Genomic DNA, 12,661 nt, shown 5'->3' on the forward strand with positions numbered 1-12,661 from the left:
GCCGTGCCCTGTCCCTCGGTCGGCGTGCGTCCTGCGTGGCCGTGCCCTGTCCCTCGGTCAGCACGTCAGAGCGCAGCGCCCACAGCCTGGGGCGTCTGCACGCCCTGTGGTCAAGGCGGGGTCTGTGAGTGAGCAACTATCGCCCCTGTCTACTGGGTTTTGATCCGAACAGAGGATCCTGGAGCCGGTGAAGAGGGCCAGCATGGCATGGGCTGAGGTCGGCTGGCCGCGCCCCTCGGTGAACTCTCCGTTTAGTCTGGGCAGAGCACTGGGCCGTGAGCCCCTCATATGCTGTAGGGAGGCAGTGGAGGACAGTTGCTCCTGAGGCAGCCTTAGGAAAAGGGGGAGGGATGGGGGGCAAGGAAGAGCTGTTGGGGACCAGACAGAGCTGCCCTTCCTCATACTGTCCAGGCTTGGCGACCCACGAGCCTGAGACCTTACATGGACCTTGCTTTCTGAGCCCTTTCAGCCCTTTCTCTCAGCGAGGCCCGAGGGGGCTCAGACGTCCCTGGTGACATCTGATGCGGCCCTGGCGCCCCGGGTGATGGCGAACATGGTCATGCCCGCAGGCATCACCTCCGAGAACGAGCAGCAGGTGCAGGAGCTGACTTCAGAGACGGAGCTGGAGCGGGCAGTACGCAAGGCAGCCCTGGTCATGTATTGGAGGCTCAACCCCAAGAAGAAGAAGCAGGTGGCCGTGTCGGAGCTGCTGGAGAATGTGGGCCAAGTTGACAGGCACGGTATGTGGAGTAGGACAGGGCCCAATGTGGGGGTACAGCAGGGAACGGGGGCCTGACAGTGGGGCTGGGGGCCCAAGAGTCTGTGGGCCCGTGTCCAGGCTACAGGGCTGGGAAACGCTGAGTGGAATAGCCACCGGGGTTTCACCCACACTGTCCCCGCAGATGGAGGAGTACAGCCAGGCCCCGTCCCCAAGTCCCTACAGAAGCAGAGGCGGATGTTGGAGCGCCTGGTCAGCAGCGAGTGTGAGTACAGCCGCAGCGCCACGGGCTCCTAGCCTATCAGCCTGGACCCCCACCTACTGGCCTGCCTCCCCGCCCCAGCTGACCTGCTGCAGGCCCCCCTGCCCACCTTCCCGGCCCCCCGTCTACTCCTACTATGGACCCAGGCCTGGATCCTTGCCAGGATGTCAGAACACGAGTGGGTTTGGGGTCTGGTCCTTTTGGTCCATGTTCTAAGCACGGGATGCCTGCTCTGAGGGTGGAGAGACGTGGGCCAGAGACCAGCAGCAGAGCCAGCCAGTGATGTGGGTGTGTAGGTGCATCAGGGGTGCCCCAGGGAGTCAGCCATGGTGGGGGGAAAAGGGGGAGCCAGGCACGAGCAAAGGCCCAGGAGACCACAGCACAGTGAGGGGTCAGCAGGGGACAGGCTGCAGGGTTGGGGGGACAGCAGGGCAGAGACAGGCAGGGAAGTGTCATCTGAAGAGCTGTCTGCCACCCCTCCCTCCCCTGTCCAGCCTGGTCCCCTGCACCCTCCTGGCCCCCACCCCACTGTGCACCATGCTGGCCTGATGCACTGCCTTCACCCGTCTGTCCCTGCCCTGGGGGACCCTTGTTCTTTCTCGTGTGCCGCAGCCAAAAACTACATCGCGCTGGACGACTTCGTGGAGATCACCAAGAAGTACGCTAAGGGCATCATCCCCAGCGGCCTGTGCCTGCAGGGCGAGGACGGGGATGAGGATGAGGAACTGGCCGGGAGGAGCCCCGAGGACCTGCCGCTGCACCTGAAGGTGAGGCCCCCCGTCCCTGCAGGTGTTCCCCTGCTCCAGGACGCCATGGAGGAGGCCCCACCTTAGCGCATGGGTCCTAGAGCCACGTGGGGTGTCCTTGGACCACCCTGCAGGGATGCTGTTCTCTGTGGAACTCCCCTTTCAGCTGATGCCTTGGTTAGAGTACAGTTCGGAACAGCAGCTCGTCTAGTGTTCAGCAAAACCACTGGTTAGCAGCAGAGCACTTTAACCGTTTGCGCCACCAAGGGACACCTCATGTAGAGCTTGAAAATGTTTCGTTAGGGGAATACCTAAGTATTTCATTATTCTTGGTGCTAATGTAAATGGTGTTGCATTTTTTAATTTCAAATTTCAATTGTTCGTTACTTTGTGTATTACATCCTGCAATCTCGCTGTAATTGCTTATTCCTTTCAGGAGTTGTTTAGTCAACTCTTCGGGATTTTCTCCGTAGGCAGTCATACCATTTGTGAACAAAGACAGTTTTATTTTCCCCTCCCATTTTTTATTTTGTTTCCTTGTCTTACTGTGACTTCCAGTACAATGTTGAATAGGAGTGGTGAGGGGGACATCCTTGTCTTGTTCCGATCTTTGGGGCGAAGCATGTCGTTCCCCACCACTAAGTAAGATGTTGGCTGTAGGGTTTTTGTAGATGTTCTTTATCAAGTTGAAGGAGTTCTCTATCTCTAGTTTGCTGAAAGATTTTTTTATCATGAATGGATATTGGATTTTGTCAAATGATTTTCTGCATCTATCAATATGATAATACGATTTTTCTTCTTTTGTCTGTTGATATGATGGATTACATTTGTTGATTTGTGAATGTTGAACCAGCCTTGCATACCTGGGATAAATCCCACTTGGTCGCATGTACGGTTCTTTTAACACATTGTTGGATTCGATCTGCTAATGATTTGCTGAGGATTTGTGCACCTATGTTCATGAGAGATATTGGACTGTAATTTTTCTTCCTAGTCATATCTTTGTCTGGTTTTGGAATTAGGGTAATGCTTATCTCATAGAATGAGTTGGGTAATGTTCTCTTCTATGTTTTGGAAAAGTTTGAGAAGGATTGGTGTTAATTCTTCTTTAAATGTTTGGTAGAATTAACCAGTGAAACTCTCTGGGCCTGGAGCTTTCTGTTTTGGAAGGTTGCTAATCGTTGATTCAGTTTCTTTTGATAGATATAGGCCTATTCAGATTATCTATTTCTCTTTGTGAGTTTAGATAGTTCAAGTCTCTCGAGGAATTGGTCCATTTCATCTAAGTTAGCAGATTTGTGGGCAAAGAGTTGTTCACAGTATTTCTTTGTTGTCCTTCCAATGTCCATGGAATCACCTGTAATGGCCCTTCTTTTGTTTCTAATCTTAGTAATTTGGATCTTCTCTGTTTTTTTCTTGGTTAGTGTAACCAGCGGCTTATCGATTTTATTGATCTTTTCAAAGAATCAGCTTCTGGTTTCATTAATTTTCTCTATTAATTTTCTGGTTCAAATTTCATTGATTTCTGCTCTAATTTCTTTTATTTTCTTCTGCTTACATTGGAAGTAATTCGTTCTTCTTTTTCGAGTTTCCTAAAGTGGAAGCTTAGATTATTGATTTCAGATCTCTCTTCTAATATATGCACTCAGTGCTGTAAATTTCCCTCCAGGCACTGCTTTCACTGCATTCCACAAATTCTGATCAATTATATTTTCATTTTGTTCAAAATATCTTTTAATTTCTCTTGAGACTTTAACGCATCTATTATAAGTGTGTTGTTGAATCTTCAAATTTTGGGGGCTCTTCCACCTGTCTTTCTGTTGTTGATTTCTAGTTTAATTTCATTGTTGTCTGAGAACATACTCTGCATGATTTCCATTCTTTTAAATTTGTTTAGGTGTGTTTTATGGCCCAGAATGTGGCCAGTCTTAGTGAATGTTCCACATGAGCTTGAGAAGAATGTGTATTCTGTTGTTGTTGGATGAAGTAATCGATAAATGTCAATTAGATCATCCAGGTGATTGATGGTGCTGTTCGGCTCAACTCTGTCGTGATTTCCTGCCTGGTGATCTGCTGATCACTGGTAGAGGGGCGCTGAAGTTTCCAGGTCTAACAGTGGGTCTGTCTGTCCCTGCAGTTTGTCTGTTTTCTGCCTCACATATTCTGACACCCTGTCATCAGGCATGCACACATTCAGGATTGTATGTCTTGGAGAATGGGCCCCTTCGTCATTATATTAAGCCCCTCTTTTTTTTTGATAGTTATCCTTGCCGTGAAGTCTGCTTCCCTGAAATTGGTGTAGATATTCCAGCTCTCTTTCGGTTAGTATTAGTGTGGCGTGGCATTCTCCATTCCTTCCCTTTAACATAGCTGGGACTCTACATTTAAAGTGGGTTTCTTGTAGACAGCATATAGCTGGGTCTTCTGTTTTTATCCACTCTGACAGTCTGTCTTATTTGCTGTATTTAGACCATTCACGGTTAATGTGATTGTTGCCCACCTCGTGAAAAGAGAGGTCTGTGGTGGAAACATGGCTGGGCGAGCTGCCTGTTTTGCCAGGAACTGGTGATTGGAGGAGGCAGTGCGCTGAGCAGTGCGTGGAGTCTTTGTCCTGGCTCTGACACCCCTCTCGCCCCCCTAGGTGGTCAAGTACCCCCTGCATGCCGTCATGGAGATCAAGGAGTACCTTATTGACGTGGCTTCCAAGGCAGGCATGCACTGGCTGTCCACCATCGTGCCCACCCACCAGCTCAACGCCCTGCTCTTCTTCTTCATCATCAGCAACCTGACCGTCGACTTCTTCGCCTTCTGCATCCCCCTGGTGGTCTTCTACCTGTCCTTTGTCTCCATGGTCATCTGCACCCTCAAGGTGTTTCAGGACAGCAGGGCCTGGGAGAGCTTCCGCACGCTTACTGACCTGCTGCTGCGCTTCGAGCCCGGCCTGGACGTGGAGCAGGCCGAGGGCAACTTCGGCTGGAACCACCTGGAGCCCTACATCCACTTCCTGCTGTCCGTCTTCTTTGTCATCTTCTCCTTCCCTGTTGCCAGCAGGGACTGGGTGCCCTGCTCCGAGCTGGCCCTCGTGTCCATCTTCTTCACCGTGACCAGTTACGCCAGCCTGGGCTCCTCAGCCGAACCCCACACCCGCCGGGCGCTGGCCACCGAGGTGGCGGCCGGCCTGCTGTCCCTGCTGCCTGCCCTGCCCTTCGACTGCCAGCCACTGAAGCTGCTCGGCCAGACCCTGTTCCGCGTGCCGCTGGGCCACCTGTTCGTGCTCAACGTCAGCGTGCCCTGCCTGCTCTATCTGCACCTCTTCTACCGCTTCTTCCGCATGGCGCAGCTCAGGCACTTCAAGGGCACCTACTGCTACCTGGTCCCCTACCTGGTCTGCTTCATGTGGTGTGAGCTCTCGGTGGTGCTGCTGCTCCAGTCCACCGGCCTGGGGCTTGTGCGCGCCTCCATCGGCTACTTCCTCTTCCTCTTCGCGCTCCCGGTGCTGGTGGTGGGCCTGGCCTTGATGGGCCTGGTGCGCCTGGTGCGGTGGCTCGTGTCCCTGGAGCTGACCAAGGTGGCGGTCGCGGTGGTGGCGTGCGGCATCCCGCTGCTGCTGCGCTGGGGGCCTGGGGCCCGCACCTCGTTGCTGGGTGCCCTGCGGTCACTGACGCGCAGCTCTGTGGTCAAGCTCATCCTGGTCTGGGTCACGGCGGTGGTGCTGTTCTGCTGGTTCTACGTGTACCGGTCGGAGGGCATGAAGGTTTACAACTCCACACTGACCTGGCCGCAATACAGCGCCCTGTGCGGGCCGCGCGCCTGGCGGGAGACCAACATGGCGCGTACGCAGATCCTCTGCAGCCACCTGGAAGGCCACCGCGTCACCTGGACGGGCCGCTTCAAGTACGTGCGGGTGACGGAGATCGACAACAGTGCGGAGGCGGCCATCAACATGCTGCCGTTCGCCGTGGGTGACTGGCTGCGCTGCCTGTATGGCGAGGCCTACCCGCCCTGCAGCTCCGGCGGCGTCCCCACTGCCGAGCAGGAGCTCTGCCGCCTCAAGCTGCTGGCCAAGCACCCCTGCCACATCAAGCGGTTCGACCGGTACAAGTTTGAGCTCACTGTCGGTGTGCTGCCTGGCGGCGCCGACGGCACACGCGGCGCCGAGGAGGACGACGTCACCAAGGACATCGTGTTGCGCGCCAGCAGCGAGTTCCGCGCCGTGCTGCTCAGCCTGCGCCAGGGCAGCCTCGTCGAGTTCAGCACCGTGCTCGAGGGCCGCCTGGGCAGCAAGTGGCCCGTCTTCGAGCTCAAGGCCATCAGCTGCCTCAACTGCGCGGCCCAGCCGTCACCAGCCCCGCGGCACGTCAAGCTCGAGCAGGACTGGCGCGGCACCGTGCACGGCGCCCTCAAGTTTGCCTTCGACTTCTTCTTCTTCCCGTTCCTGTCGGCCTCATGAGGACGCTCCCCGGGGTGCCCCGGCCCTGGTGTGGATACCGAGTGTGCCTGCAGGTGTGTGCGTGCGTTTGTGTGTGTATGTGCTTGTGTGTGTGCTCACAGGGGTGTGTGTGTGCTCATGGGTGTGTGTATGCGTATGGATGCATGTGTGTGCTCACGGTGTGTGTGTGCGTGTGCCTGGCTGCATGCATGGGTGTGTGTGTGCTCATGGTGTGTGTGTGCGTGTGCCTGGCTGCGTGCGTGGGTGTGTGTGTGCTCATGGTGTGTGTGTGCGTGTGCCTGGCTGCGTGCGTGGGTGTGTGTGTGCTCACGGTGTGTGTGTGCGTGCGTGGGTGTGTGTGTGCTCACGGTGTGTGTGGGTGTGTGTGTGCTCACGGTGTGTGTGTGCGTGTGTCTGGCTGCGTGCGTGGGTGTGTGTGTGCTCATGGTGTGTGTGTGCGTGTGCCTGGCTGCGTGCGTGGGTGTGTGTGTGCTCATGGTGTGTGTGTGTGCGTGTGCCTGGCTGCGTGCGTGGGTGCGTGTGTGCTCCGGTAAGTGCCCGCGAGAGCTCATGCATGTTTGCAGGTGCATGCGCGTCCGCACTCACGTGTATAAATCCAGGGCTTCGAGACCTCATGTCCGTGCACAGACTGCTCTGTACCACACTGCCCCCCCTTGCTCGCCCGCTGTGCATGCCGCGTCATTGGGAACCGCATGCAGCTCCACCCACCACCCAGAGAACGAGGGACCCCTGTCCTGAGAAGCACTTTAGAAATGAACGTCTCCTCCCAGACACCCCCGCCATGTGTTCTGTGCTGACTCGTCTTCAAGAGCCAGGTGTGCTGTGCTGCACAGACCCAATGGCACGTGTTATTTATTTGCTCCCTCCTGAGCCTGACAGTGGTCGGTGGACACTGGGGAGGGGCAGAACCCCCAGGCTCCTCAGCGGCGAGGGCTTGGCAGTGCTGTGATCGGAGGCCGGCAGGCCAGGCCAGCCCTGGGGGCTTGGGTCCAGAAGGTGTGTGTGGTACAGAGGTTGTGGCTTGAGCACAGCCGGGCTCAGGAAACACGCAGTAACCCAGGCGCCCCCAGTGCCCAGAAAAGCTCGGCCACATTCAACACTAGAGCAGAAAGCAAGACTTTCTGAAATAAAATTCTTGGTGAAGTTGAGTCCTGTCCTGTTTGTCTTTATTAACCGAAGCTTCCGCTTGTGCTGCCTGCGGAGACGCTGCAGGCATCTGCGTGTGCGCAAGTTAGACACGGCAGCGTGGAGGCAGGAGCGGAACTCATGTCCCGGGGACTGCACCCCCTGATTCTCATGTGGTTCAGAGACCTCCACGGTGCCAGCCCTCCACCTGGCGTTGCTGGGTGGTAAGGGGCCTGGTGGGGAGCAGTGGTGGTACAAAAACGGCTCAGTGTCCTCATCACTGGTGCAGCCGTTTACCGAAGTCAGCCAGGCGTGGAGGAGGACATGTTGGTGGAGACTGCACGCCATCACGGTTACTCTGAACCCGGGTACTGGGGAGCAGAGTGGGGTGGCCACCCTCACTGTGCACACTGTCACGGTTACTCTGAACCCGGGCACCAGGGGACAGAGCGGGGTGGCTGCCCTCACTGCACGCCATCACAGTTACTCTGAACCCGGGTACTGGGGAGCAGAGCGGGGTGGCCACCCTCACAGTGCACCCTGTCACGGTTACTCTGAACCCAGGGGATAGCCACCCTCACAGTGTACCATCACGGTTACTCTGAACCCGGGGGGGGTGGCCACCCTCACCGTGCACACTGTCACGGTTACTCTGAACCTGGGGGCGGCCACCCTCACTGTGTACCATCACGGTTACTCTGAACCCGGGTTCCCGGGAACAGCAGGTGGTCGCCTGGGCTTCCATGGTTGTTATCCTGATGGGAATATGTTTGTGAAGCCACAGCTCATATTGGATAATGAAAAATTAATATTCCATAAAAATTATGGCCCTAGAGGGTGTTAGAGCAGTGTGGGGCCCTCTGCAAACTTCGCCCCTGGGCGGGGATCTGAGCCTCTAGGCCCCTCGTTTCTCTCCTGAGCTGGGGTCCCAGCTGCCATTGGCCAGCCCACCAGCTCCCCTGTAGCTTGTGGTGGGAAACAGATCGCTCCCTCCTTCCCGTGGTGTGGACGCCATGTGGGGCTGTGCTGTAAGCTCCTGCTGTGCCTGAACCCCCACATGTTAGAGAAGTGCCCAGGAGTGTGTGCTTATGGGGTGTCCCTGTGCCCCAGGAAGACGATCTGCTTCTGCAGATTTGTGAGCTGTGAGGTGCACCCATCGTGAGCTCTGCCTGGTTCCCCAACCGTCTGGGAGCAGCCACGGGACTCTGAGTGAACACAGTTGGCCTCATCTCTCCACCCACACTGGGAGGAGTACGAGGAACGCCTCACCCAGGGAGGATGCAGGCTCGGAGGCCATGCCGCCTGTGAGTGCCAGCAGGGTGGCCAAGGTCCTCCCGTCCCGGGTTGACATGTAACGTCGTGAATCCGTGTTCAGAAGGTGGCGGTTGAACTCCACCAGAGGCGAAGCGACTATGTATGAGCTCTGAAAGGTTACCCTGAAGGTCAACATGGCGCCAAACCGGTTTCCGTCGATTTCCTCTGGTTTGGGGCAGCGGTTAAGGAGAGTGGAAACGGGGTTTGAATGTAAAGCTGTGGGACATGCCGAGCAAAGGAGCCAGAAGTTCCATGTAAGGGTACGGGGCATGCCAAACAAGCTGCTGGAGGCAGTGGAATTTTCTGCATCCTGGGCCCTCTGATTCCCTCCTTTTCTTTTTGGGCATTGGTCGTTCAGGACCAGTGTCCATTCTGAAATATAGCCTGGCTCGGAATTGTTTGGCATGTTCTCAGGGAGGGGGCAAATATCGGACATAGGCCTGAACCGCTGGCCTCTTTAACCAGGACACGCAGGCGGTGATACATTGCGTGCAACAGCAGGAGCATATCCACTGACCTACCTCTGAGGTATTACGGGTAGGATGCCACTGTGTGCACCAAACTGCTGGATAGTCAGACCTCACAGTGGTGTACTGAACGCTGCCTAGGGTTTTGTTTTTATTAGTTGCGCCCCCTCCTCTTTTAGCCAGCAAGTTGGATGGAGAGGTACAGGGATTATGGGTAACCCTTGCTCTACGTGCGAAGGGAAGTGTGAACAAATCCAGCAATTGTTAGCCTATGCAGTATGGTTTACAACTGCCTGGTGCAACCTATTAAGAACATTGAAATCCCATCCAGCATTTACACATAGAGCGACTCCTAGGATTAACACGTCACCCTGTTCATGGTTGATTCTGCTCACTCAAAGGTCTACGGCAATCTAACCTGTTCAAGTAGAGTATACAGGTATTAAAAAAACAAACCAAACTCATTGCCATCAAGTCGATTCCGATTTATAGCAACCCTATAGGACAGAGTAGAACTGTCCCATACGGTTTCCAAGGAGCACCTGGTGGAATCAAACTACCAACCTTTTGGTTAGCGGCCATAGCTCTTAACCACTATGCCACCAGGGTTTCCTATAGGAGACAGAATACTAACACCAAGGTTATTAGCAGTGTTCAGAATCTTTGGGGGAATCTCACCCACGCAGGAGGGTGTCAGGAAAACAAGTACTTTAGGTCCTTGACTGACTCACAAGTCCAGTTCTCACAGTTCTGACGAGTTTGTCCCTCAGCATCCAGCGGAGCGGTTTTCTTTACTCGAGTATGGTGGATTCAAGCTCTGCGTCCGTTGAGTTTGACAGCAATCACGGTAGCTAAGAGGACTTCAAAGGGGTGGTCCACTTCTGCTGAAGGGGGTTGGCTTTCCACGCCTTGAGAAGGACCCAATCACCAGGCTGGAATGGACGGAGGGGCACCTACAGCTCAGGCGGGTGCCTCAGGTGAGCGTATCTGTGGAAAGAAGACAGACTTACCCAAAGAGACTGCAAGTATTTAGTAACTTGAACATCTCCAGCCTCGTGGAGGGAGGGAGGTTGGTCATTATTAAGGCAAGCTACGTTGGTCATATTGGGGTACTCCAATAAAGGGTGCCCATATAATAGCGCAAATGAAGTAAGTTTTAGCTTGCCTCTAGGGGTGGACCAAACTCTCAAGAGGGCCATAGGCAATGCCTTTGTCCAAGCCAACGTGGTCTCTTGCACAGCTTTGCTAGGTGTGTCTTCAGAGTCTGGTTAGCCTGCTCTACTTCATCACTGGCCTTGGGTCTGCAGGCTGTGTGTAAGTTGCAATTAATGTTCAGGACAGTTACCAGCGATTGCACCACCAAGACCACAAAATGGGGCCCATAGTCACTACCAACAGATGGGAAGCCCGAATCCAGGGATGATTTTGTTCAGGAGATGCTTCACAACCTTGGTGGCCTTTTCAGTCCTGCAAGGAACAGCTTCAACCCAGTTAGTGAACATGTCGATGAAGACTAGCAGATACTTGTAATTCCCAGGAACTCGAGGCATCTCAGGGAAATCCACCTGTCAGTCATCTCCAGGCATTGTCCCAGTTTGCTAGACCCCTGGGGGCACTTCAGCAGTGTTCTTGGGATTATTTGTCATGCAGGTGGGGCAGCTCTTTACCACTGCCGAAACAGTGGCATGGACCTTTGGTCCAATTAAATGTCTCTTAACCCAATCATATAATGGTATCAAAAGGCTGTTGCTCTGTCCAGTCCATTCTAAGGGGTCTGTATCTTTTCCCTCTAAAGCTCGATGTAAAGGCTTGACATTGGGATCCAGATGTGACAACAATCAGCCATTCTCAAAAAACCTCAGAGCTGTTTCCTGTTGGTAGGGGCTGCCAATCTGCAGATAGCATCTTTTCAGGCAGGGAGGAGTTCTTGCTCTCCTTGTCTGATTTTAAAACCCAGATAAATCACCTCCTTTTGGTTGACCTGAGCTTTTTCTTCCAAGACCTGATTCAAAATGGCCAATACCAGTCCATTTCATCTCACTAATGCTAAGGATATCAATCTTTATGCATTCCATTTCGTTTCTGGTGATTTCCAATTTTCCTAGATTCAGACTTCACACAGTCCACATCCTGAATATTAATGGATGTTTGTAGCTCTTTTCTTCTCATTTTGAGTCATGCCACACCAGTAAATGAAGGTCCCAAAAGCTTGACTCCATCCCCATCATTAAGGTCGCCTCTACTTTGAGGAGGCAGCTCTTCCTCAGTCATATTTTGAGTGCCTTCCCATCTGAGGGGCTCATCTTCTGGCACTATATCAGACAATGTTCCACTGCTATTCATAAGGTTTTCACTGGCCAATTTCTTTTTCAGAAGTAGATCACCAGGTCCTTCCTAATCTATCTTAGTCTGGGAAGCTCCGCTGAGACCTGTCTATCACGGGTGACCCTGCTGGTAATTGAAATACTGGTGGTATAGCTTCCAGCATCACAGCAACATGCAAGCCACCACAGTCTGTCGAACTGCCAGAAGAGTGTTGGCATATGCCATTAGGGAATTGAAAATTAAAACAACAATAATATACCACTTCACATATATTACAATGGCTAAAATCCAAAACTGACAACACCAATCGCTGATGAGGCTGTGAAGCAACAGGAACTCTCATTCATGGCTGATGGGAATGCAAAATTTTGCAGCCACTTCAGGAGGCATTCTGGCACTTTCTTATAAAGCTAAATACAGGCTCACCATTTGATTCAACAATCGTGCTGCTAGGTATTCACACAAATGAGATGAAATCGTATGTCCACACAAAAACATTCACGGGAATGTTTATAGTAGCTCTATTCATAATTGCCCCAAACTGGAAGCAACTAGAATGTTCTTTAACAGGCGAGTGGCTAAACAAACTGCCGGGCACCCTCACTGCCACTCACACCCTCCGTGCTCAGAAAACTTTGTTTGATTAATAACCAAAACCAAACTCATTGCCGGCAAGTTGATCCCGACTCATAGCCACCCTACAGGACAGAGTAGAACTGACCCAGAAGGTTTCCAAGGCTATAATCTTTACAGCAGCAGACTGCCACATCTTTCTCCTGCAGAGTGGCTGGTGGGTTCAAACCACCAACCTTTCAGTTAGCAGCTGAGTGCATAACCTCTGTGCCACCAGGGCTCCTTATTGGATGAATACCAACCAAAAAAACCAAACCTGTTGCTGTTGATTCGATTCTGATTCACAGCAACCCTACAGGACAGAATAGAACTGCTCCACAGGGTTTCCAGGGAGTAGCTGGTGGATTTGAACTGCCGACTTTTTGGTTAGCAGCCGAGCTCTTAACCACTGTGAGTTGCTAATTAACCAGATTTTCAAAGACAAATAATTTTCTGCGGTGAAGTTAGTTCTTACTTGGCACATTCATGAATGATACAGTCATTTGCATCTTTTGTGGGGCTTTACAAAGGAATTAAATGCATTTCATGGCTTTTTTAAACTACATCCATTATTCATTTCTCCAAGCACCCATATCTATTCTGCATGTTGGACATTTTTCTTTGCACAGTTCTAATAATAGG

At 53.0% G+C, this 12,661-nt stretch overlaps 1 protein-coding gene across 1 annotated transcript in view; it reads left to right on the top strand.

The window, feature by feature from the left end:
* WFS1 (wolframin ER transmembrane glycoprotein) overlaps positions 1–6,176 on the top strand; it is an 8,716-nt gene extending 2,540 nt beyond the window's left edge. The window contains exons 4-7 of the mRNA XM_023737995.1: positions 570–740; positions 903–983; positions 1,593–1,747; positions 4,368–6,176. Of these exons, the coding sequence (XP_023593763.1) occupies positions 570–740; positions 903–983; positions 1,593–1,747; positions 4,368–6,176 (2,216 nt within the window). The remainder of the gene's footprint in view (positions 1–569; positions 741–902; positions 984–1,592; positions 1,748–4,367) is intronic.
* The last annotated feature ends 6,485 nt before the right edge of the window (positions 6,177–12,661 follow it).

The sequence above is a fragment of the Trichechus manatus genome, unplaced genomic scaffold (genome assembly GCF_000243295.1).
Source record: "Trichechus manatus latirostris isolate Lorelei unplaced genomic scaffold, TriManLat1.0 scaffold00111, whole genome shotgun sequence".
NCBI lineage: Eukaryota > Metazoa > Chordata > Mammalia > Sirenia > Trichechidae > Trichechus > Trichechus manatus.